This window comes from Aspergillus welwitschiae (genome assembly GCF_003344945.1).
Source record: "Aspergillus welwitschiae strain CBS 139.54b unplaced genomic scaffold BDQ94scaffold_4, whole genome shotgun sequence".
In the NCBI taxonomy this organism is placed as follows: domain Eukaryota; kingdom Fungi; phylum Ascomycota; class Eurotiomycetes; order Eurotiales; family Aspergillaceae; genus Aspergillus; species Aspergillus welwitschiae.
This window is the reverse complement of record NW_020798698.1, coordinates 1,167,170-1,189,784: the sequence shown is the minus strand read 5'-3', so window position 1 is coordinate 1,189,784 and position 22,615 is coordinate 1,167,170. Positions and strand designations below refer to the sequence as shown.

General features: G+C 49.6%; 7 protein-coding genes and 2 non-coding genes across 9 annotated transcripts; 3 read left to right on the top strand and 6 right to left on the bottom strand.

The window, feature by feature from the left end:
- Positions 1-3,231: 3,231 nt before the first annotated feature.
- On the bottom strand, positions 3,232-4,396 carry BDQ94DRAFT_182991 (aldo/keto reductase; the record flags this gene model as incomplete). The annotated part of the gene is made up of 1 exon (XM_026774291.1): positions 3,232-4,396. One exon carries the CDS (start codon positions 4,394-4,396, stop codon positions 3,239-3,241), a length of 1,158 nt encoding a protein of 385 aa, XP_026630743.1. The 3' UTR covers positions 3,232-3,238.
- A 943-nt stretch (positions 4,397-5,339) lies between these two features.
- Positions 5,340-7,459, top strand: BDQ94DRAFT_157172 (HET domain-containing protein; the record flags this gene model as incomplete). The annotated part of the gene is made up of 4 exons (XM_026768710.1): positions 5,340-5,511; positions 5,628-5,663; positions 5,755-5,951; positions 5,999-7,459. The coding sequence occupies 4 exons, from the start codon at positions 5,340-5,342 to the stop codon at positions 7,457-7,459; spliced, it is 1,866 nt and encodes a 621-aa protein (XP_026630742.1).
- A 1,498-nt stretch (positions 7,460-8,957) lies between these two features.
- On the top strand, positions 8,958-9,997 carry BDQ94DRAFT_166880 (class I SAM-dependent methyltransferase; the record flags this gene model as incomplete). Its single annotated transcript, XM_026770661.1, has 4 exons — positions 8,958-9,010; positions 9,074-9,184; positions 9,246-9,496; positions 9,564-9,997. 4 exons carry the CDS (start codon positions 8,958-8,960, stop codon positions 9,995-9,997), a joined length of 849 nt encoding a protein of 282 aa, XP_026630741.1.
- Positions 9,998-10,402: 405 nt separating this feature from the next.
- BDQ94DRAFT_t38 lies at positions 10,403-10,475 on the bottom strand. Its single transcript has one exon. It is a non-coding gene; the product is annotated as a tRNA-Thr (tRNA).
- A 1,429-nt stretch (positions 10,476-11,904) lies between these two features.
- Positions 11,905-13,233, top strand: eglD (putative endoglucanase; the record flags this gene model as incomplete). The annotated part of the gene is made up of 1 exon (XM_026774290.1): positions 11,905-13,233. The coding sequence occupies one exon, from the start codon at positions 11,905-11,907 to the stop codon at positions 13,141-13,143; it is 1,239 nt and encodes a 412-aa protein (XP_026630740.1). The 3' UTR covers positions 13,144-13,233.
- Positions 13,234-13,539: 306 nt separating this feature from the next.
- On the bottom strand, positions 13,540-14,723 carry BDQ94DRAFT_166878 (uncharacterized protein; the record flags this gene model as incomplete). Its single annotated transcript, XM_026770660.1, has 4 exons — positions 13,540-13,929; positions 13,994-14,120; positions 14,192-14,408; positions 14,474-14,723. 4 exons carry the CDS (start codon positions 14,721-14,723, stop codon positions 13,540-13,542), a joined length of 984 nt encoding a protein of 327 aa, XP_026630739.1.
- Positions 14,724-16,120: 1,397 nt separating this feature from the next.
- On the bottom strand, positions 16,121-16,231 carry BDQ94DRAFT_t37. The gene has a single exon. It is a non-coding gene; the product is annotated as a tRNA-Leu (tRNA).
- A 284-nt stretch (positions 16,232-16,515) lies between these two features.
- Positions 16,516-18,225, bottom strand: BDQ94DRAFT_136878 (uncharacterized protein). Its single transcript, XM_026764956.1, has one exon. It carries the CDS (start codon positions 18,173-18,175, stop codon positions 16,655-16,657), a length of 1,521 nt encoding a protein of 506 aa, XP_026630738.1. The 5' UTR covers positions 18,176-18,225; the 3' UTR covers positions 16,516-16,654.
- A 525-nt stretch (positions 18,226-18,750) lies between these two features.
- On the bottom strand, positions 18,751-22,018 carry BDQ94DRAFT_157168 (putative UDP-glucose,sterol transferase; the record flags this gene model as incomplete). Its single annotated transcript, XM_026768709.1, has 6 exons — positions 18,751-18,974; positions 19,030-19,168; positions 19,221-20,046; positions 20,108-21,112; positions 21,173-21,797; positions 21,874-22,018. 6 exons carry the CDS (start codon positions 22,016-22,018, stop codon positions 18,751-18,753), a joined length of 2,964 nt encoding a protein of 987 aa, XP_026630737.1.
- Between the last annotated feature and the right edge of the window lie 597 nt (positions 22,019-22,615).

Here is a 22,615-nt window from a genome sequence, read left to right as displayed (position 1 = left end):
TCTTCGAGACGACCAAAAAAGGGTAAAGTTGATTCTGCATGCACAAATGAGAGGCCTAGGGTCGTCCAGTGCCAACGCCCTTAAATGACCACAAAGTCCTTAATGCTGGTTGATGAATACGGCTAAATCCCACAAAATCTAACAAGATTAGTACTTTCAACATCGATCGCCTTACCCCTGACGATCTTCGAGCCGTTGAAGCCTCTGTCAGCACTAACATTAAATGGTGGCGCCTTAGGCTAACCTGTCTCTGGGCCTTGATGAAACTACCAAAAGTTCTGGCGATTTATTCAAACCTTTTCTGTGGAACTTCAAGGCTTGGTTTCAGAAGTCTTAGACTTGATGCCTATTGAAGCTCTACAGCAACCACCACAGCGAACAAATCCGCTACAGTACAAGGACTACCTTGTTGGTCTCCAGAAGGAGTTGTATCAAAATAGCCAGAAATGTGTGTGTATGTGTGTGTGTCTGTTAAAGCCATAGATTCAAAGCCAAGTTCAGTGGAACAATTAGGTATAATACTTTCACTATAAATACAAATATAACAAGTCTGCGTAACCACGGCCAGCTTATTGAGGATACGCCATCTGTGGTGCCATTTGGTATCCTGTTACCTGAGGTCTGGTGCGTATTTCAGCCTCCTTTTCCTCTTGAATGAGTGCGCAGCAGCCGCAGCACATGCTCACACAGCAATCACCACAGCAAGACCCCTGGATCCCATACTTATTGCGCAGCTCGCCTCTTTTGATAGTCTGGTAGATCCATTGTGAAAATCCAAGGCTAAGGAAGGACCAGATCATACACTGGGCGGGGTTAGTCAGAACTTTATGTAGGAAGTGGCCCAGCAAACTAACATCACCGTTGATCGAGTCATAACTTTGCAGGGTCGGGTCACGAAGTCTTGATTGCGTCTTGCCGAAAGCAAGGCATGGGAGGCAGCAGCTGGTAAAACCTAGACATATATCGGTTAGGGGTTGCTGTGGGGAAGGGCATTGGATAGGATTTACTGACATAATGTGCCTGGTGAACAACAGTCAAAGAGAGAATAGTTCCAGCTAGTGTTCTGGGTGATCCTGCGAAGCTCTTCTGAGGTGGCTTGATCATAGGTTGGTAGGTCTCTGGGGTGAGCTCGGTACACCTTCTCTGAGTCTGCCATGATGTAGATGGGATGTCTTCGGATTCTTCGATTTTGTTAGAGAAATCAGAGATCGAGAGGAACACCTGTGCCTTAAATACGAGGGAATAGGGGTAGGGCTAACCGCCCAGAGAGGAGCTGCTTGTTTTGTCATTGCAATGCCTACTTGCACCACCCATTCAATCCAAATCCCTGGGCCAGGGTACAGGTGGGGTTCTGCATGAAGGAGTTCCAAAACTATCGGCCTGGCCCCATAATTGGCAGTGTAACGATATGTCTCGGCCAATGGTGCAAGGACTAGACTGGTATTCTAACTCATATCTTGGTCACTAAGTGTGGCTCTAGTCAGGTTGGACCGTTGGAGAGGGCCCCCGGGTGTACTATTTCTTCTCGACGCATGTAGTGCCTGAAAAGTTCCAGTGCCCCATGTGACTTGGCACGGAGAGTCCTCGGTCATATTGGTATAGGATGGTGGAGTCATGAAGATCTCTACTAAAAACCAGAACGTGAAAGGCTGGGTGCTGATGAAAGTTCTGAACCTTTTCCTGAATAGGAAGTTCGCATCCGTATCTCGGCCTCTTACCCAATTTTATCCGGGTCTGACCCACTCGGAAGGTTAAACTTTGGCTTGACTATTAACATATTTTTTGCCCTAAATTATTCTGAATAGGTTATTCCAGCCACATCTAAGCAAGAGTTGAACCTCGTCACGGCTAAGATATTTAGGGTTGCTAATAATGGGGACTAGCAGGATTTCATTTCGTCTCTCGCTACCAAGCATATTGAGAGGTTTTCTTTCCATCAGTTTTGTTTTCACTAGTTTATAAGCTATGGCTCATCGCTCAACGGGCATCTCAGGGGATAAACAAAAGCTATTTTGCAGACAGCATAGCAGCCATCGCATTTACTAGCCATGGCGAACTTTCATCGAGTTCTGCTTGTGTCTACCTCATGTTTGCTGAATATCGGGACACTCTTATGTCTCATCGTGATCGGCCTGGCATGTACGAAGATGGGAAGTCACGAACTTGGAAGACTCAATTTTTTCCAAGTAAGGCTCGAGCATGATTTGCATTTTCGGTCATTCAAGCTAATATACTTGTCGCGTCAAGATCGATGTCCAGAACAGCCGAAATATTTCCACTTCGAATGCGTTGGTTACAACATGGGATGAGAGCCAGTTTAACAAGACTTACCTAGTCGGCATCATGGGCTACTGTGAAACCGATAATAGAAACACGACAATGAATTGCCTGCCCCCGCAAGCTGGCTCGTACTTCAACGTACTGAAAGCTACCGGCGAGGAAGGGAAGCAGACCGACCTTTCGTCAGCCCTTCGACGCTCACTGCGTGCATATAAAACAACCTCGACCTGGATGCAAATTACATACATCCTGGCTACTCTTCTCACGGCCGTCCAACTCCCCGCCGCTCTTATCGTCGTAAACAAGGCATTTAGTTGTTTTGTCACCAGCCTTGTCTCTAGTGTTGCTTTCTTATTCCTGCTGTCAGCTGCGGCACTCGCAACAGTCAATTTTGTTCTCTTGAAGGGTATAATTGCAACGGAGCTGAAATCACACAACATAACTGGGACCTGGGGCACTCGCGCATTTACTGTTATATGGTTCAGTGTGGCCTTGTCTTTGTGTTCTTTGGTATCCTGGACCATTACTACTTGCTGCTGTTCTCAAGTAAGACGGGGTCCTCGGGTCCAGACTTATCCTGCAATGGGTACGGTACCAGTCTATCATTCGCTTCCGCCATCTGCACCAAACTATGGGGGGAATCATCAATGTCACATGTACCAGACGAGCCAGCACCCGGTCAATCATCCTTATGAGCAGTATCATTCAGGATAGGCTAGTTCAGCTCGCCTAGCATGGAAACTGTGGGTTGCTGTCATATTGTTTTTGTCAGGCTCCCCTTTGTACTTTTCGATCAGCACGTTTTCTATTTCTTTACACTCTATGGGAATGGAATAAGGATTCGTATGAAATTTAGAGCATCTATTGTGGAACTTATATTAACTAGCACTGTGCCGATACGATGCATATGGCATTCCAATATTTGTGTAATCCATCCATAACGTTACTATCATCACATTTAAGAAGCCGGTCTAATCGGCTTGGTTTGCTCAACCCAGTCAAACTTGCCCATGGCCTTGGTCAGCCAGACATCACCCGGCTTCTCGGCCATTCTCGGAGTAGAATGATCAAACATCGAGCCACTCAGGAAAGTGTGAGGGAACCCAAAGTCAAATGGGTAAGCAGCATCAACCTTCTCCATCTCTTCGTCAGTGAGGGTCACATTCAAGCTCGCAATGCTACCCTTAATATGATCGATCTTCCTGCAACCGATAATCGGGAACACGTAGACAGACTTCTGCAACACATAGGCCAAAGCCACATCAAGCAGCTTCACGCCCTTAGCAGTGCTAATATCTTCAAGAGCAGCAGAAACCTTCTTATCATGCTCCGACGTGGGAATGAACTTGCGACCGGGATTGTGCTTCTCCCGCTCTTCGAACCCCTCTCTCGTCTGGAACCGACCCTGATTCAGCACACCATAAGGACACAACGCCATCCCTTCTTCCCTGGCCATGGGTATAATATCCCTCTCAAAGTCCCGCATCGCGGCGCTCCACATTCCCTGGTAAACAGCGAACGGACGCAGTCCGTGATCCCGGGCATATTGATTCGCTTTGGTCACCACCCAGGCGGGGGTATCCGAAATACCCAGGTAAATGACTTTCCCCGCCACGACGAGGTCGTTCAGCGCATGCATGAGTTCCGGGATGGAGGTGGTGAAGTCCCACCAGTGCACGTAGAGGAGATCGATGTAGGAAGTCTGGAGCTTACGCAGGGATTGCTCAATGCTGACCTTCATGGACTTGGCATTGTTGCCGCCGTAGTTGGACTGGATCGCATCTTTGTGGTGTGTCATGTAGGCGGCTGTGTACTTGGTTGCGAGCACGATCTGGTCGCGGTTGTTGCGTGATGCCATCCATTCGCCGACCAAGATCTCCGATTGTCCCTCTTGGTAGGCACTGGCTGTGTCGATGAAGTTACCTCCTTGGCTATAGAAGTGGTCGAGGATAGAAAAGGCGTCTTCACGAGTACAATCTCCGTAACGTGACTCTTGACGGCCGCCGAATGTCATGGCTCCAAGGCATAGGGGGGATACGCGTACTGCTGCTGCAGGGGCCAGTTGACGGTGGCGGAAGAGGGGGGAGGTTTGTGCGGCTTGCTCGAGGGAGGCCATTGTGAGATGTGGTGCAAGGCACTGAGATCGGTGGACAATCAATGTGATGGCGAGGACTTGCTTTGTTTGAGAGAGCTCTACAACAGTTTTATAAGGTATACCCATGGAAGGTTATATACTCGCTATCCTCAGTTATTCCTGCAAGGTAGATACTGGTTGATGTCATGTCATCCAGGGCAGGTCTATCTCAGCGGAGGTATGAAAGGCTATATCGCCTAAGTCCGGGCCTTATGTAACCGGATGACAGTGACCCACACGTCCACGCACCATGATGGTGCTCAAGTCTACGCTAAGTGGAAAAGTACGCACCATCATATTTCCATTATGAACAAAGTTTACCATCATCTCGACCAAACAAGCAGGCCAACCCTGATTTGTTGGACCAGATATTAATACTTACTGCTGCGGGCAGCAACCGAAAAACGGAGTTAACTGTTCTTATACCCGAGCATAGTGGAGATGTGCTTGACAGGTCTCGAACTAGATTCATCTCTTTAACGGCAATTTGTCTCCCCATTTTTAAGGGTTCTTGGATTGATTCCTTCTCACATTCATGATACCCAGAATAGTAAATAAATGAGGCCATTTTGGCCAAGTTCACTAACACTCTCGATACCTAGCTTCAATATTAGTCACTCTACTCGGCTTAATGGTCTTAAGAACTATAACCACCCTATGATACTGGTCGGGAGCAGTCATTGGTACTAAGTTTCACTACGGTTATGCTGCATGCAACTTTTCCCGATTCGGTAAGCCTGCACAAACGCCCGATGAGGGGAAGCCACAGCCGACGACCGTGGGAGGTCTTTCATCGGCATAAGGGTGTCCTTGGAGAAGCAACGAAGTATTCAAGTCATGTTATGCAAAGTCTGCATAGAAGGGCTAGAGGGTATCTGGGACCCTGAAAGAACAAGGCGGATAAAGATAGACGACGAATCTAAAAATGGTATGCCTTGCAACCCATAGGATTGACCGTTACTTATTTCCGGTGCTGACTCTACTCGAGACCAAGGTAGCCAGTTTGGGCCGGAAAGATGGTTGTTTGGACATCACCTCACCAGAGAATCCTTTGTGGCATCTATCGAGCAAGGCTGCGTCGTATGCTGCAAATTCGCGTTCTTGAAAGATATAGGAAAGCCCCTTAACACGCAACTGAAGGATTTCGAATATTCTTCTGTATTCAGGGTCATATTGAACCCTCGTTACGTGAAAATGGTGGTGTGCTATGGAGATATTTACCACGTCTACGATATGATTCCGCATAAAGGTATGTGCCAAAGATCAAGCCTTCTTTGCTCCATAGAGTATATCGCTCAGTGACGCTGACATTTTGTGGTTGCATCTTTGCATGATTGGAGGCCTGGATGAAAACTTGAACTTTGAATTAGGGGCATCTACTGGCGACCAGACAACGTGGGTGTTAATTGAGCGGTGGCTGAATCGATGTCTTCAAGGACATCCGACTTGCGATTACCAACATGATGAGGCAAAGTTTATCCCAAGCCGGCTATTAGAGCTACATACAATCAGTTCTGAGAAGAAAATGTTCCGTGTTGTTGAAAGGCAACAGATCCAGCCCGAGGAGCGCTACATAACTCTAAGCCACTGCTGGGGCTCACACCATCTAACCCCAATTTGATCTTGTTGAAAGACACATTCCAGAGTCTCGGAGAGTACCAGCCACTCTCTGTCCTTCCAAAAACATTCAGAGACGCTTTCACCATTATCGAACGGTTGAGAATCCGTTACATATGGATTGATCGTCTCTGTATACTCCAGGATTCTGCTGAGGACTGGCAAAGAGAATCCGCAGCTATGGGGCAAGTTTACAGGAATGCTTTTCTGGGGATATCTGCATTGAGCTCTAGCAACGATGCTGGTGGCTGTTTTTTCTCGCGCGACTCTGCAAAAGTTGCCCCTAGCATCGTCAACATACGCGTCGATGATTCGAGTGATCCTAAGCCATTCAGGTTTCGCGGAGAAAAAGGATGGCCTTTGCCACGAAAATTTAAGCAAGAACCTCTGCCAAAGCGAGGTTGGATTTTGCAGGAACGCCTTTTATGCCCACGTGTTCTGCACTTCGGTCGGGAACAAGTTTTCTGGGAATGCAGGGAATGTACCTGCTGTGAAACACAACCGAACAATGCTTACGAGCATGATTATCATCCTCGCAGAGCCAATATCGATACTAATAGAGGGTATCATGACGAAACATCGTTATCACAGCCGGTTTTCCAATATAACCACTTCTGGAAACAGCTTCTTGATGCTCCAAGGCTAAGGTACAGTATTGATCCCAGAGACCCGATGTACGAAGAGTGGTACGCAAACATGATTGTTTTCTCGACTTGCCAACTTACAGCTCCCTCGGACAAGCTTGTGGCCATTTCTGGCTTGGCAAAGGATGTTCTGAAGCGCCTCGAGAATCTTGGTTATGACAAAGACGTTTATCTTGCTGGGCTTTGGCGGCAGAATCTACCCGGCTGTTTGACTTGGAATATCTTAAAACCCTGTCGCAGACCTCCTTTGTATCGCGCCCCTTCCTGGTCGTGGGCTTCTGTGGATGGTGCCGTTAAGTTTCCAGACACAGATCCTGTCCAGAGGAAAACTGCTTGGTCTTTAGCACTTGTCATCGGCGCTGAATGTATTCCTTGCGGAGAAGATGAGACTGGTCAAGTGAGCAGTGGCACTGTCACCTTGAAAGGACCCATCGCGTCTGCAAAGCTCATTCCAAGTGCTTCGAATTTTGAAGACACTGCCATGTCTGTACAGAGCCTTGAGGCCCTTGAAGTGGAAGGTCATAAGGCTACGGTGAAATATCCGCCAGATTTGTCCAAGGTGATATTTGATGTCAAAAGCGAAATGCGCGCCGAGATCTACTGCCTGCCAATCGAAACTTATCATATGATCAGTAACTTTTGGAGGTTATCTGGCTTGGCATTAATTCGGACTGGGAGAGGCACGTACTCTCGAGTTGGCTACGTTGGAATGTTGCACGAGAGTGAGGCGGCTGCGAAGAATTTTTTCTCTGGGTTTCCGGAGTATACTTGCGTCCTCGAGTGAATATAGGCCAGACTTCTCTACCTTCGGAATTCTGGCTCATGGTAGGTTTTATCGCTCTTCCTATGAAGGCATCTATAGGCGACTCGAAGGTGTGTTGGAGCGAAAGTCGAATCCCACTGAAAGTAGTATTAACAATACTATAATCATTTTACTTATACAGCCCTTTGAACTCTGGAGCAGCCATTGAGATAGTACAACTGCTTGGCACTAAGCCTTCCCAACTCCAAATTATCATTCTAAATTACTGGCCAGATCCTCATGGAGCTGAGAAGTCTCCTACACGGGAAGATATTTGCTGTCTGATCTGATTTCTGGCTACCATAAGCTGGAAGCCTACGAGACTAGATTCCCTGATTGTTGCCTTTCTATCGCACACTTACCTTTACATAGGTTTTTTTTTCTATATGGGGGAGGATCCCAAAGCTACTAGTAACTGTAGATCGGGGTATGTATGTAGGATATCCTTGAGACGCTATATAGAGACCAAATTAAATCTCTCCAGTTATAGGAGATATATTCAATCTTGGGTTGAAGTCCAAATTTCAGTGGATTTAGTGTCCTCTAAACTTTTGTCGTTGGGTGCTTCCGGGGAAGAATAGATGCTCCCAATGGAATTCGAAGGCGTAGTCCCTAGTAGGACGCCAATTAAAGGTGTGGGGCCCTCTACTTGGTCATAAACATCCTACTATGACGCGACGGTAGACGATCACACTGAAAAGCGGGGTCAATTCAGGCACCCGAGAGCAGCAAATGGAAAGCTTGACCAGATGCCGGGTGTCATTGAGATCTTGCTCACAGTGCTGTCTTTCCCCTTCTATTATAACTCTTCTCAGCCAACCTCGTATACGGGCCTGTGCAGACGCCACCAGTTGTTGACTGAGCGGAAACAGTATTTTACTACCAGTGATTTTGGTCCACGTTGCTGCGGGATATGGGGGTTGCTAAAATAGCCCTTAGGTATTTCTCAAGTGCGCGCTACATCAGCCAGGCAGTTAGTTCAAAGAAGATGAGCCGGACTTGTAATGAGCCGGACATCTCCGTGATACGTGGCTATTGAGGGGGCGCGAGCACAGATCAGCACGTTTTGTGACGGTCTGCCAGGGCATGAGGAAAATATAGCCGAGATGATCAGCGAAAACGCTTCGCGGTTAGAACATTTAGTCTCGAAGCAGGTTGTCTAGATCATCAACGCAGCACCAATCGCTTTGTTGTGAGCGCTTCTGGGGGTGGCTGGCTGAGGGGTGCGGAATGTGGCAATTCTTCAGCTCCTGCAGCTATTCCACGAGTCGGTGGAGCTGAATAGTCCTCAGCGACAAACAAGAACCAATAGCCACCTAAAGGTATACTCTAAGCGAAGCATGCTGATTGGTGAGAGAATCACCGCCGGGTAACGATCGAGATCGTGAGTGAAATCAAGTAAGGGGGTTCTATAGTATTTAAGGAGGGTAGAACGCCCTTATCCCATCCGCGGGAGAATAAACACCAGCGAAACGCAGCAATGGCTACTCAAGACAAATATTGCTTCGAGAGGGATAAGAAAGAGTCAGAGAGGTATGATCTTAGATATTGCAATGCTTGTGAACTATCTCATACAGGTTTCTAATACCCGTCAAGACTGGACTTACAGCATCGCGTGCTAGTTAAAACAAGCGGAGATACCCTCATTCATCCTTCAATTCCTCTCAACGAAATTCGTTCTGTTGCCGACATAGCTACTGGAACTGGGTGAGCCTGTCCTCTCCGTGCAAGACCCAGTCATTGGAACTGATGGGCAATTTTCTGTCAGAATTTGGCTGCAAGATGTGTCGAAATTTCTGGACACACCACAAATTGAACGCTACTATCATGGCTTCGACATTTCAGCTGAGCAATTTCCTGAGAATCCAGGAGCGATCCACTTTTCTGTTCAAGATTTGACGATTCCCTTCCCTCGAGAACATTGGGGACGATATGACTTGGTACACGTTCGTCTTCTAGTCGCTGCCCTTGAGGAAGCTGACTACAAAGCTGCGATTGCAAATATCTACGATATATTGAGTATGGCAAACCCTTTCCTGTGCACGTCGCATTGCTGCCTCTCGAGTTGGTACTAATATGACCACAGAGCCCGGTGGCTATCTCCAATGGGAGGAAATTGACGAAGAAACCTACCTCACGGAAGGTTACCCAGTGCTCAGTGAGCTTCATCGCTGTTTTGACTATGGACTGACAGCCGAAGGCAAATGCTTTCAGGCTTCAGCCAAGGTTTATGAAGAGAGCCGAGCAGCTGGGTTTGTAGGTGTAGAGCGGCTGTGTTATAACTCGCACCAGAACCCTGATCTGCACTATGAGATCGAGGAGAGACTCACTGCGATAATTAGAACACTCTATGCCTTTCTTTTGCTGAGATCTAAGCAGGTCGATACCGCGCAGGTCGCATCACAAGAGGCAGAGAAACTGGTTGAACAGCATCGGCGTCTGTGCGCACAGGGAGATTCCCCGCCACTCAAGTTGATGAGGGTTGTGGGTCGGAAGCCTTTACATGGTTCATTGCTGTAGGTAGACTGTGAGATAACCTCTCCTCTGTTCTCATATGGGCTGGTAGCCTATCAGTACATCTTGCGAGTCACACGCGTTGTGGAAGTTCTAATGGGATGAGAGAAGATATAAGCACAGACAAAATTTCCCTTTTGATTTCAGCACTGAAAAAATCTCGGGTGCGTCAGCTAGCGAACATAATATATAACTGGCAGTTATCTATAATCAACGTGTGGATAGTGTGATTGCTTTTGGGCATTGCCTTCTCGGTCTTCACTCATGTGCGGGGTTTTATGCGGTAACAGAATTATCTGAAACATCCGCAGTAAGATTTCACAGCCGAGGACGGAATTCAACATTTGTTACTGATGTTATGTGGGCATAGATGGAAGGATGTGGATCTGAAACGGCAAAAAGAAAAAGAAATGCTCCCACGCGGATTCGAACCGCGGACCTCATGATTACTAGTCATGCGCTCTACCAACTGAGCCATAGGAGCTGATTGGATGATATACACATCCGTTATTTGCTATATATTATACTGTGACCCTGTTCTCCTATATCTGGTCAAGCTTGTGCAGTACTATTGGTGAAGTTATAAGGGAATATTTACAAACAATAGCCATCATACTTTTTTGTTAGTAGAAAATCAAATGCGACATTATTGTCAGGCTCTATAGTTGAGATTATCCTGAAGTGTTCAATACTCAAGGCATTCAATATAATTACAAGTATATAGGTTCTAAGATAACTGTTATGTAGATTTTGTCTTTGGCCCGCAAAACCCTCATCTGAATACGAGCTTACTAAAGGCATAAGATCGCTGCTGCCGGCTAAAAAGGGACCATATTTTACCGGAACAGAACTACTTCAAATGATAGACCACACTTTCCCAACCATGGGCCGTCTGTATTGTGCCAGCCGTCCCTTATTGTACATGATCGTAGATTAACTTTGATTAAAGATCGTCCATCATGGAAACGATTTCCTTTACTGCGTACTCTGTATTGTGTATACTATGCCGAGGCTGTTTGCTATCTGGCCCATATGAGAATGAAGGATTATTACCAGTTTATCCGGATTGGCTGGCATTGGTTCTGCAGCGTGCTATCGAGCGGAGACCGAAAATTCACCATCGGCAAGCCGTTCACTAATAGTGCCGTTTCATGAACAGGGTCCTTGTGAACAGCCTCTCAGCACACACGGAGATTGAACAATTCCTTGGCTATATTGCTGATTGACCAGGGGTTAACATACATCAATTCTCAGGATAAAAGGGTAAGCTATTGGAACCAGGGACACCGTCTGGGCGAATGTCCCCACCTTCGAAGCTGACAGAAAGCTTTTGCAGCAAGAAGCCAAGGCCACAACAAGATTAAGGTCCGGCATGCTTAAGGCTAAACGCCGGGGATTTGCCCGGATTGGCCGTTTAGCCAGCCAATGGTCTGACTATCACACTATGGGAAGTGTCTGAGAGTAAGACTAGCCAGGCCAAGAAGAGGGCCATGACCCGTGTCTCTCCCTCTACGCGCCTGCAAAATGAAGCCAAGGCGCCGCTGTAGCAGCCGCCCTTGGCAACCGGCGGATGGTATGGCAATGCACTCCGCCAGGGTCCAGTTGACCCTGTTCTGTGGAGCATGGATCGCGGCCGGATCGCATTAAGATGAAACGTCTGGCTTGGCAGGGCCCGCATCTCCTCCGCCGCTCAACCGGCATCCCATCACCCATTCCCCTGCCCGAGCCCTGATATAAAACACTCTCTGCGAACCTGCCTTTCAAGATTTCCATCAAGCATTCTTTTCATCAGCCAGGATAGCTGTACATTCTTTTTTCTTACTTTCTTCTCTGCGAACTACGTTCTCTTCCTTTCTACCACACATTCATTCTTTAACCCTAACTTTAAAAACACCTTCATTTCACTTACCACCATGAAGACTACCACCTACAGTTTGCTCGCTCTGGCAGCGGCTTCCAAGCTGGCTTCCGCCCACACCACCGTCCAGGCCGTCTGGATCAACGGCGAGGACCAGGGTCTCGGTAACTCCGCCGATGGCTACATCCGCAGTCCCCCCAGCAACAGCCCCGTCACCGACGTCACGTCCACCGACATGACCTGCAACGTCAACGGTGACCAGGCCGCCTCCAAGACCCTCTCCGTCAAGACCGGTGACGTTGTCACCTTCGAGTGGCACCACAGCGACCGCTCCGACTCCGACGACATCATCGCCTCCTCCCACAAGGGTCCCGTCCAGGTCTACATGGCCCCGACGGCCAAGGGCTCCAACGGCAACAACTGGGTCAAGATCGCCGAGGACGGATACCACAAGAGCTCCGACGAGTGGGCCACCGACATCCTGATCGCCAACAAGGGCAAGCACAACATCACCGTTCCCGATGTTCCCGCCGGTAACTACCTCTTCCGCCCTGAGATCATTGCCCTCCACGAGGGTAACCGCGAGGGTGGTGCCCAGTTCTACATGGAGTGTGTCCAGTTCAAGGTCACCTCCGACGGCTCCAGCGAGCTTCCCTCCGGTGTCTCCATCCCCGGCGTCTACACCGCCACTGACCCCGGTATCCTCTTCGACATCTACAACTCCTTCGACAGCTACCCCATCCCCGGCCCGGATGTCTGGGATGGCTCCAGCTCCGGCTCCAGCTCCGGATCCTCCTCCGCTGCTGCTGCTGCTACCACCTCTGCTGCTGTCGCTGCTACTACCCCCGCCACCCAGGCCGCCGTCGAGGTCTCTTCCTCCGCTGCTGCTGTCGTTGAGTCCACCTCTTCCGCCGCCGCTGCTACCACCGAAGCTGCCGCTCCCGTCGTCAGCTCTGCTGCCCCCGTCCAGCAGGCCACCTCCGCTGTCACCAGCCAGGCCCAGGCCCCCACCACCTTCGCCACCTCTTCTAAGTCCTCCAAGACTGCCTGCAAGAACAAGACCAAGTCCAAGTCCAAGGTTGCTGCTTCCAGCACTGAGGCCGTCGTTGCCCCCGCTCCTACTTCCAGCGTCGTCCCTGCTGTCAGTGCCAGCGCTAGCGCTTCCGCTGGCGGTGTTGCTAAGAAGTACGAGCGCTGCGGTGGTATCAACCACACTGGCCCTACCACTTGCGAGAGCGGCTCCGTTTGCAAGAAGTGGAACCCTTACTACTACCAGTGCGTTGAGTCTCAGTAAATTATTCCATGATTTACTGTGATTCGAGGATGGGTTTGATCTAAGTCGAATCTATATCGATCGGGGGGGAAGAAGAGATCTAGTTGTTGGGTGGATGTGGATGTAACCAGCAATTAGGTCTTAGTTGAGCAATAGAACGTTTTAATCAAATCAACGGATCAAGGATCGGTATTAGTAGGAAGTGATATTGACGACTCACTTCGATCAGGAGTGGTTTTGACTTCTCACTCCGATAATCAACCAATCAATTTAGCAAACAAAGTGACTCGAAACAGGACAGGACTGTAATCGCTCAGCACATGGTAAAACAAACTCCAGAGAGACATAACACAACAGAACACCATACATAACAGTTAACCCAAGATAAACCCCAGAAAGTCGATAGAAACAATAACATCATACAACCCTCGTATAATCGCTCAAAAACAAACACATTCCCCAAAATACCTTCAAGAACTCCTCTCGATCCGGGTTCCGACCTCTTAACCAATAATCCGTCCGATAAAGTTCCTCCGTCGGGCTCCGATCTTCATTCCCAAGCAAGTCATATATCCTCGTTCTCTTAATGACCAACTCTTCTGTCGTGCGCCTTCCCTGCCGCAGACTCTCAAAGTAGGTATGTGACGCCTCGGCCCGAGTAATCCGATATTTGGTATCCCAGGCCATGATGCAGAAAGACACGTATTTGTCGCGCTTCCGGCCGTAGTCGTACTGTGCCGCCATGGGAAGGAGGATATTGGATATTTCGTTATTAGTAGCTTGTGTTTTACTGATATTTGAGGCATCCTGGGGTCGCTGTTAGCATTATTGTGCATGTGGGAGGACAGGGGCAGGGGAGGAAATGACATACTGAAAGCACGACCAACGGGAATTTGCCCAGTCTATCGTTCAGGTTGTACATTCCGCCATCGCAGCGGAGGACTCCCTTCATGTTTAATTTGGGGAGGTTGTAAGCGATATATTGTTCGGTGATTTTGCTGTTCGGGTTTGGGTATTAGCTAAGCTTGATTGTCTGGAGTTTTGAAAAGTTGTTGTTGGTGGTACTTACAAGTGTTGGAATGCACTCATGCGGTATCCCAACGTTGTCATGACTGTGATGATGGTGGGGGGCACTAATGCGTCTTGCTTGCGCCACTTCATGATGATTGAGAAGGACTGGAAGATCCGTCCGAGACTATTATCTGCCCACATGGGATTCGTGGGGTCGTAGTTGGTAACATCTTCGTTACCTGGGATGATGAAATGTTTCTGGAGTTTGTTGAAGACTGTATGGTATATCGTGTCAGTTGCTTGTCAGGTTGGCTGTCTTTATGGAGGGAAGATAACATACGCTGGAGATCCTTTTCTTCGGTAGGAAAGTATCTACCGAGTAGCTCACTGGGAGTGACATCCCTTGTTACGTTGCGGTTGAGGGCGTTCACTTGGTTAGTCGACCAGTATTTGCCTTTTTGGTAGAAGAAGCCAGATGAGTATGTTCTTTCGGTTGGTTGAACGGTAGTCTGCACTGCGGGTGCAGATGAGGCTGGGAGATGAGCAGCAGGTGACTGCGCTGTGGCAACTTGCACGCTGGAGTACTGCATGGTGTGGTTTTCGTCGTGGATTTGTTCCATAAACGGAAAATGTAAGATAATGGTAGGATTTGCCGAATATAGCAGGTTTGAAAGAAGTTGCTTGAGCTGGTGTGAGTAGTTTGTATAGTTGAGTCGGGATTCTTAGCAGAGAGTTGCAGAGGAAAAAGAGCAGGGCTTCAGAGCTGTGAGGAATCCTGCGACTTAAGATCCCGTAGGCTTAAATCTCTGCAACAGTCCTGAAGATGCCAGAATTCCGTCATAGACCAAAGTAATTACTTTGAGATGATTCACAGTATACAACACGTCGGGGCCCAGGACCATGGATGGCGCCCAGAGGGGCGCGGCGGTCCGTATGTATGCGTCTCGAGTCTTGCGGGACATGTTGCTGCTGCAGCTGGATTTTTATAGTCCTTTTCACTTCATGAAGCGAGAGTGTCTCAGCTTTCGCATGTTTCCGGTTGGATGGGCAAATTTCCCGGTTCAAGCCGAGTACAATAGATACGACGAAGCGCTTCAGGGAAATATCGAACAAAGAACTTCAGTATAATGGCATGTAGAGAAAGACGCTTTGTTGGATCGACAATACCATTGTTACTGAGGTGTAATATAACACGGCACGATAAGATGAATACTATCTCCTGTAAAGGTTTAAGGCTGAAGTATATAGATGGACGGCGATTGGATTATTTCCATGCTCAACCAGGGGACACTACCCTGACTCGGGGATGGAAATAGTAACGATGCGCCACGTGGACGTCAGGCTCGGAGGGTTGTTTCCGGTGCCTGCGTCATTATTTCAAACATTGTATACAACAACAGAATAACTCAGCAGTGCTACCCTGGTCCATTGGTTTGTGGGAAAACGGGACTATAAGTAGTTCTGGATAGATGTGTGGGGTGGCGATGGCTCTGATACAATGTAGGGATGGAGCTTACCGGGCTGTTCCATCGATTTGATTATATTCAAGGAGGTTTGCTATATGAGGTGAATGCATGAAGATGGAAATTGAGATAGTATTGACTGTAGAAACAGGGACGAACAGAAGTTGTTGTTGAGGAAATGAACTAAGGACCTCATAATCATAAGGAAGACCTGGCTAACTAAACTACAGGGGGACGGTGTTCTTTACAGATGTGGGCTCATATTAAATTAGTACCTGATAATATCTCTGTCGACAAAAAGGATCCAACAAATCGGCATGTTCCACCATTACGACGCGACGATGCCGTGAAAGAAATGGTGGAGCTAATAGAGGGCAGGCGGGCGGCAGACAGCCAGTGTGGTGAGTAGATGCAATAGAGCAGACCAAGCGGCCACACGACCATGAAATCAGAAGAGAGAAGAGAGAGAAAAAAAAAATGTTAGCGAGCAATCAGGTGAGAAAAAGCAAAAAGACAAAAAGAAGTGACAAGGGTGGGATTCGAACCCACGCCATCTTACGATGACCAGGAAGCTCGGAAGCTGACTGTTAAGGTGAACCTTAACCTGGCGCCTTGGACCGCTCGGCCACCTTGCCGTTGTTATGGTAGTTGGTCTCAACTTTAATACATAAGGGCCTTAACATATATCATCACCATAACATGCTAGCTCCAGTATAGCGGTTGTGTCCGTTGCATTTATGGTTTGTTGGATCTCTGGAGATCTTGTTGTTCTTTAAGAAGGCTATGTATCTAATTGATTCATAGAGCTCTTACACTGCTTCCCATTGTGAGATCGTGGTGTGTCCGGTTTTCTCTCTCTCGGCCGACGATTTTTCTACAACTCGTGCCGGATATATATTGCCAGTAGTTGGTCACTATGGCTGGAGCCAAGCCTACTAGTACTAGTAGGACTACTGAAAGACACACCAACACCTCGAAATACAATCCTTCATCATCATATCATTACTATTATGGAAGCCACCATGAAGAATACAACAGAAAACAAAGAAAAAATATTATCAATGAGAGCAAACGGCCATTATTGCATCTTCAAAATCCCCGCCCGAAACATAATTCTTCACCAACGCGCGCAAATTCCCTCCCATTGTTCCCTTCACCCTCGCGAAATACTCCGGATTCCAATGCAACCTGACAGTCCAATAAATCAACCTCTTCTCATTGACCCCATCGGACCCAAAGAAACACTCCTTCAAAGTTGCACCGTGGAATGAGACCGGATCCCTCGCTACCCGCAGCATCGTAACCAACGCATCCTCCAAATGCCCCGAAAACTCACCCCGGATGACCTTCTCCAGAGAAACATGATACATTCTCTCAAACTCCCCGGCCAGCACATTCAATCTCTCATCCGATGAGTTCATGAAGATACCGAAAACAGCGACCTCATCTGTTCCCACTTTTCCAGCGGTCACACGATGCAGTTCTCTGACGTCAGTCTCGACACCGCGGGGATCGAAGGGAGTTCCCCGTTCGGGCCGTCTCGCGTTGAGTAGCATCTCGAAGAACCGCTCCGTCTTGCCGCTCAACTCGCCCTTGATGTCGTCGAGAAGCGACTTGTGGTATTTATCGCGGTAGGCGCGCTGGATAGCAGCCAGGTCGGCGTTACTCCGCCCCAGAAGAACATCGTTTAATCCCGTTTCGTTTGTGCCTAGCCCGCTCATCGCGTCGTGGAGGTACGTGATATCCGATTCCAATGGTCCCGTGGCAAGCGAAACGAGGATCGTCTCGAAAGATCCCGAGGTCTCGGACTTCAGGTCCTTTGTTAAAGATCTGTTATGCATCCTCTCGTACGTGTGGCGGATAAGAGCCATCCGGTTCGGGTCTGTGGTGCTAGTCAGGACGCGAATCAGCGCTTTCTCGTCCGTGCCGAACCCCTTCATGGCTTTGCGGAGAGCCTCGGCTTCGTTGGATGCTGTGCCTGGGGCAAGGAAAGTAGGATCATAGCCGGGGGAGGGACGGGAGGGCATTGGGCCTTGTTGGGGGGAATAGCTGGGGTAAGGCCCGCCTGCCCCTGGGGGTGCCGTCATTGGTGGTGGTTGTTGGCCTGGAGGACCCGGCGGGAAAGATTGGTATTGCTGTTGTGGCGGATTCGGATAGCCTTGCTGAGCAGGATGCCCTTGTGGGTAGCCCTGCTGGGATGGAGGGCCCTGGTGCGGATATCCCATGCCCTGCTGTGATGGTGGATATGAAGAATAGGGACCAGGTTGCTGAGAATGTTGGCCGCTCATGGGAGGTGGGTATGGAGAGGCACCCTGTGGTGGGTGTTGCTGCTGGGGAGGGTATGGTGCCTGTGTCTGCTGAGGATGATGACCGGCCATTGGAGGTGGGTATGAACCGTGCTGTTGAGGCGGCTGATGAGAACCTGGACCTTGCTGGTAGGGGCCTGGACCCTGCGGGGGATATTGTGGATATTGTTGGTGTTGGCCATACTGTCCCTGCGGCGGCGGGTACTGTCCTGCAGGGGGATATTGATTATAGCCCTGTGGCGGACCCTGTCCGTAAGGTTGCTGATAAGACATGGTTCTTCTTTCAGAAGAATGCAGATTAAGGACGAAATCTGTGTTTGATGATGACGATGAAGTGAGATCGAGGAAGTGGGGTTGTGCGACGTTTAAGTATCTGACAGCTGAAGCTCAGAGACGGGCGCAGCCACAGGACGGAAATGAAGAGCGACGGCACAGCCACTAAGGGACCAAGTGAATGGTTTGATTGGGCTGATCCGGGGCCCAGAGTTCACGAAGGAGCGGTTCAGGTGGGGGGAAGTGGCTGAGCTGAGTGAATGACTGCCTTGGAAGGCCTGAGAGATGGACACCAGTGAATTCCTGAACGGGCAATCGAGATGCGAATAACAGGCTGACATCACTGTGGCTAGTGATCCCGATAAATCTCTTGAATTCTGTCTTCTGGAAAGGAAAAAAACAAGCCTTGCTGCACAGGGATGATCCGAAATTCTCCTATCTTATCAATCACATGCGGCAAGAATCATTATCAGTTATGGACACCTAGTGTACATTCGATCCACAAAGCTATACACTACAGACTAAATATACATCGTACACATGCAGAAAAAACACAGTAAACTGGGTATATCTACCTACGAGCCATGTTCATGCCCATGCTCATGCCTCAGCCCCGTTGGCTGCAACTCATGCCATTTCTGGATCACCAGGGATCGTTGCTGCGTGGTAGCTGCACACATCTCCTCAATACCCTGTCTTATTCGCGATGTCAGGATATCTTTCGTTTTGCTCTTGGAGAGCGAGTTGCGGAGACTCTTGTGCATCCCGTCCAGCGGGTAGCCCGCCAAACCCCAAAGGCCTAAGCAGGTCCCAGTTAGCTCTGACATTGCCAGTCTTGTCGAGGAGAAACTCACCAGCAGTGGGTTTGAGGAAGACACCTCCTACGCCTTTACCAATACCTTTCAATAATCCTTTCCCACCAGCCTTTTCCATCCCGACCACGGGCTGCGTGACAAGTCCAGTAATGCCATTGTAAAATCCATGAGTGAATTCCTATACTCATCAGCAAATTCAACCATTCCTCAGGGGCATCCGAAGAGCATACCGTTCCTGCAGCACGAAACCCACTCCTCACTCCAAGCACTCGTGGCGATTCTTCCACCAAGGTATCGTGATACAATTTCGGGGCATTATGAAACCCTTTCGTCAGACTCAAAGTCAAATCGGTAGGCAACAGAAGGAGCCAATCCAGAATATGCTTTGTCGCCCTGGCACTGTGATAGGACGTCTCGGCCAATATTTCCTTTGTATGGGACATTTCCCTCGACCGCAGTCGAGTTACGGTTCGCTCGAGATCGAGCTCCGCGCCCATATCGTCATCCGTTGTGTCGAACGTATCAGTATCGGAGCTGCTTATGGGCGGGCTTGATGGATCACCACTGCTGGGGCTGTTGGTAGCCCCGTTTACATTTTGCTGACGGTCGGAAACGGCCTGATCTCGGTGAATCTCCTCCCCAGCGGAGTGATACGCTTCGTCGGATTCAGTCGATTCTCGGGAGTCCTCGTTGGAGGATAGGTCCTCGCGGGGATCACCGTGCTCATACTGGCCTTGGCTTCCAGTTCCTGGGTGCTGACTGTCACCATTTGGCACCACATCAGCCCCGACACCAGAATCAAGGGACGTTTCCGTTCGCCGATGACGGTGACGAGGGGTATTCAATTCATCAAGACAGGATGGCCGACGCGCTTTTTTCCAGTCGTGCTTGTGATGCAGTCGTCGCTCATGCGTCGTCGAGAATATGCCTCTCATTCCGCTGGGGACCTCCGCGATGCCACTGGCGAACCCCGAGACTATGCCGTAGAGAACCTCCGCACCGGCTGTCAATGGGCCTCTAGGATCTCGATTCGTGTCGTATTCGTGTGAACGATATCTAAAACCACCAGTTAGCCATATACACACCGTCCGCAAGATACAAACTACACAGAACATACAGAACAACGTTCCGCGGACTAATTAACCCTGTCTCCACCAACACCGCCGCAGCAAACGTACTCAACTTAATATGCGAATGCTTCACCCACCACACAGCCGGCCGATCCGGACAAATAGAGCACCGCATAGTCTGCACATCTAGATGCTGATAAAAGCTAGCAGCGGCATTCTGCACCCCCCGCTCCTTACGCATCTCCTTCCCAATTTCTTTTGCCTTCTCCAACGTCTCAGGCTCAAGCGCTTGCTTGATCGCATTCGTCAGCTTTTCCACCGTCAGCTGCTTATGTGGAATAGGCAGCGGGCCAGCGCCAGCGCGAGCCACGATCGAGCCCCAGAACGGCTGATCGCCGAAAAACGGGATGATGATGGTCGGACGGCCCAGTACCAGTCCGGCAGCGGTGGTGCCCGCTCCGCCGTGGTGAATGACGCAGGAGACGTGCTGGAAGAGCCAGTCATGTGGGCTTTTACTGATCATGAAGATGTTCTCTGGGATATCGTCTTCGTCGGCTCCGAGGTTTCCCCATCCTTTGGAGACGATTGCTCGTTGTCCGCTTTCGCGGATGGCTTGGAAGACGATCTTTGTTAGTGAACCCGGGTTGTCTACGACGATGGAGCCGAACCCGACGTAGATTGGGGGAGGTCCAGATTTGATGAAATTCGCCAGGTCGTCGGGGGGTGTGTAGTCCGAGCCCGAGGAGAGGAAGGAGAAGCCGGTGATGTCTATATTATCGCCCCAGTCTCCGGGTTTGGGGAGGAGGGCTGGCGACCAGAGATAAGTGTATGGGATACGCAACCGGTGCGCAATACTCGGTGCCCGAATAGCGTCTAACGGATCCAGCCCCAGCTCACGCTTCCGAAAAGAGTTAATCAGATCCCCCAGGCCCTCCCACATAAGGATTTCGACAATGGCATACGAAGCAAAATTCGCAGCGGAGGGTTTGGTGTTCTTCGTGCGGATCGTTGCCAGCGGGTGAGGGAAAGACTGTGTTGCCGACCAGGGCATTCTGCATACACCCATTTGATCAGCACATTCGATCATCTAGATCTGAAAAGGGGATACACACGTAAACATCATATTCAACGGAATCCCCAACTTCTCCGCACAGCTCAAATGAACAAAACTCGGCGGATTCGCAATAATAGCATCGGCCACAAACGGCATCGTGCGATAATCCGCCGTCTCACTCCACGGATCCTCCGGAATATGATGCAACCCTGTTCCATCACCCGTCTCATAGCACGAGCGCCAACATCCCGAAAATATAGCCTTCATTTCGCGCCTCCGGCGAGGAATCGCCCCGCTACGCAGGGTACTCATATGCGGCATCAGGCCCGGATTCCGCACCATGAACGCCATCAACTCGGCTGGATCGCCGCCGATATTAAAGAACTCGAGACCCTCATGCTCGATGGATTCACGAAAGGCGAGATGTGTGGCGAGACGGACGCGATGGCCGTGGGACTTGAGGACCTTGCCTAGGGCAATGAAGGGCTGGACGTCACCGCGGGAGCCGACGACTTGGATGACGATGTTGAGTTTTAAGGCACAGGGGGGTTTCCCATCTTCAATAAAGCAGACAGATGGTTTGCGCTCTTCGCGGAGGGGTTCTGGTTGCTGTTGGAGGTGTTTGATGATTTTTGATACCCAGGGTTTGCGTTCGCGGATCTTGATGTCCAGGCGGCCATCATCTGGTAGGATTGATTATGGTTAGTAGTTGAGATTGAGGGAATATTGGAATGAAGAAAGATTAGGGAATGCACGCACCCATTACCCGGACCCCGGTGTTGAGTCCCCTCTCATGATAATGCGCACGCCGGGGAGTCCGCCCATGGCCGGTGCTATTGGTGGTTTGTTCGGTGAGGTGCTCGTCCGGCCAGTCGTCGGCCGTTGGGCCATCTTGGTGCGGCATCTCTGCTAGCAGAGATAGGAAGGTTCGACCATGTGCGGCCAATGAGGAAATTTGGTACTTTCGTGTATGTATTCAGGAACAATGGAAGAGGAACTGAATGATTGCGGAAGGAGAGGACAACCACAGCAAAAAATCACAGGTGGGCAAAGGAGTGTGGACAGATGAAGTCAAAGGAACCCTGGCGTAAGGCCCGGCTGGTGACGCCATAGGGAAATGGCTTCATGGCAGCGCAACGAGGGAGACCCACGGATGATCGCATGGGCGAACCAGTGGAGCCTCACCTTTTCAGGGTTCAAGCTGCCTTTGTCCCTCCCACGAGATCGGCCTAGGCTAGGCTTTTACGTCTTTTCTGGGGTTCGTCGTTTTCTTCAACAAGCCCACGTACACTGGGTAGCCTGCCCATTTTGAAGCTATTCGGATTAGCCCTTCTTACTGACTGACACAAATTACTAAAATCATGCTACTGGTTAAAGGTCTTCCACTAAACTATGACTTCACCCCTGGGATCACCACCTTATCGCTGACGATCGACGGCGCCGTTCGGGGTCTCTCCACCCGCATCCGCCGCGGTCCGAAACGCCGAATTTCCAGAGTGGG

Coding starts and splice junctions, on each gene's coding strand:
- BDQ94DRAFT_136878 (XM_026764956.1), bottom strand. CDS start 18,175: ATGTCTTATCAGCAACCTTACGGACAGGGTCCGCCACAGGGCTATAAT.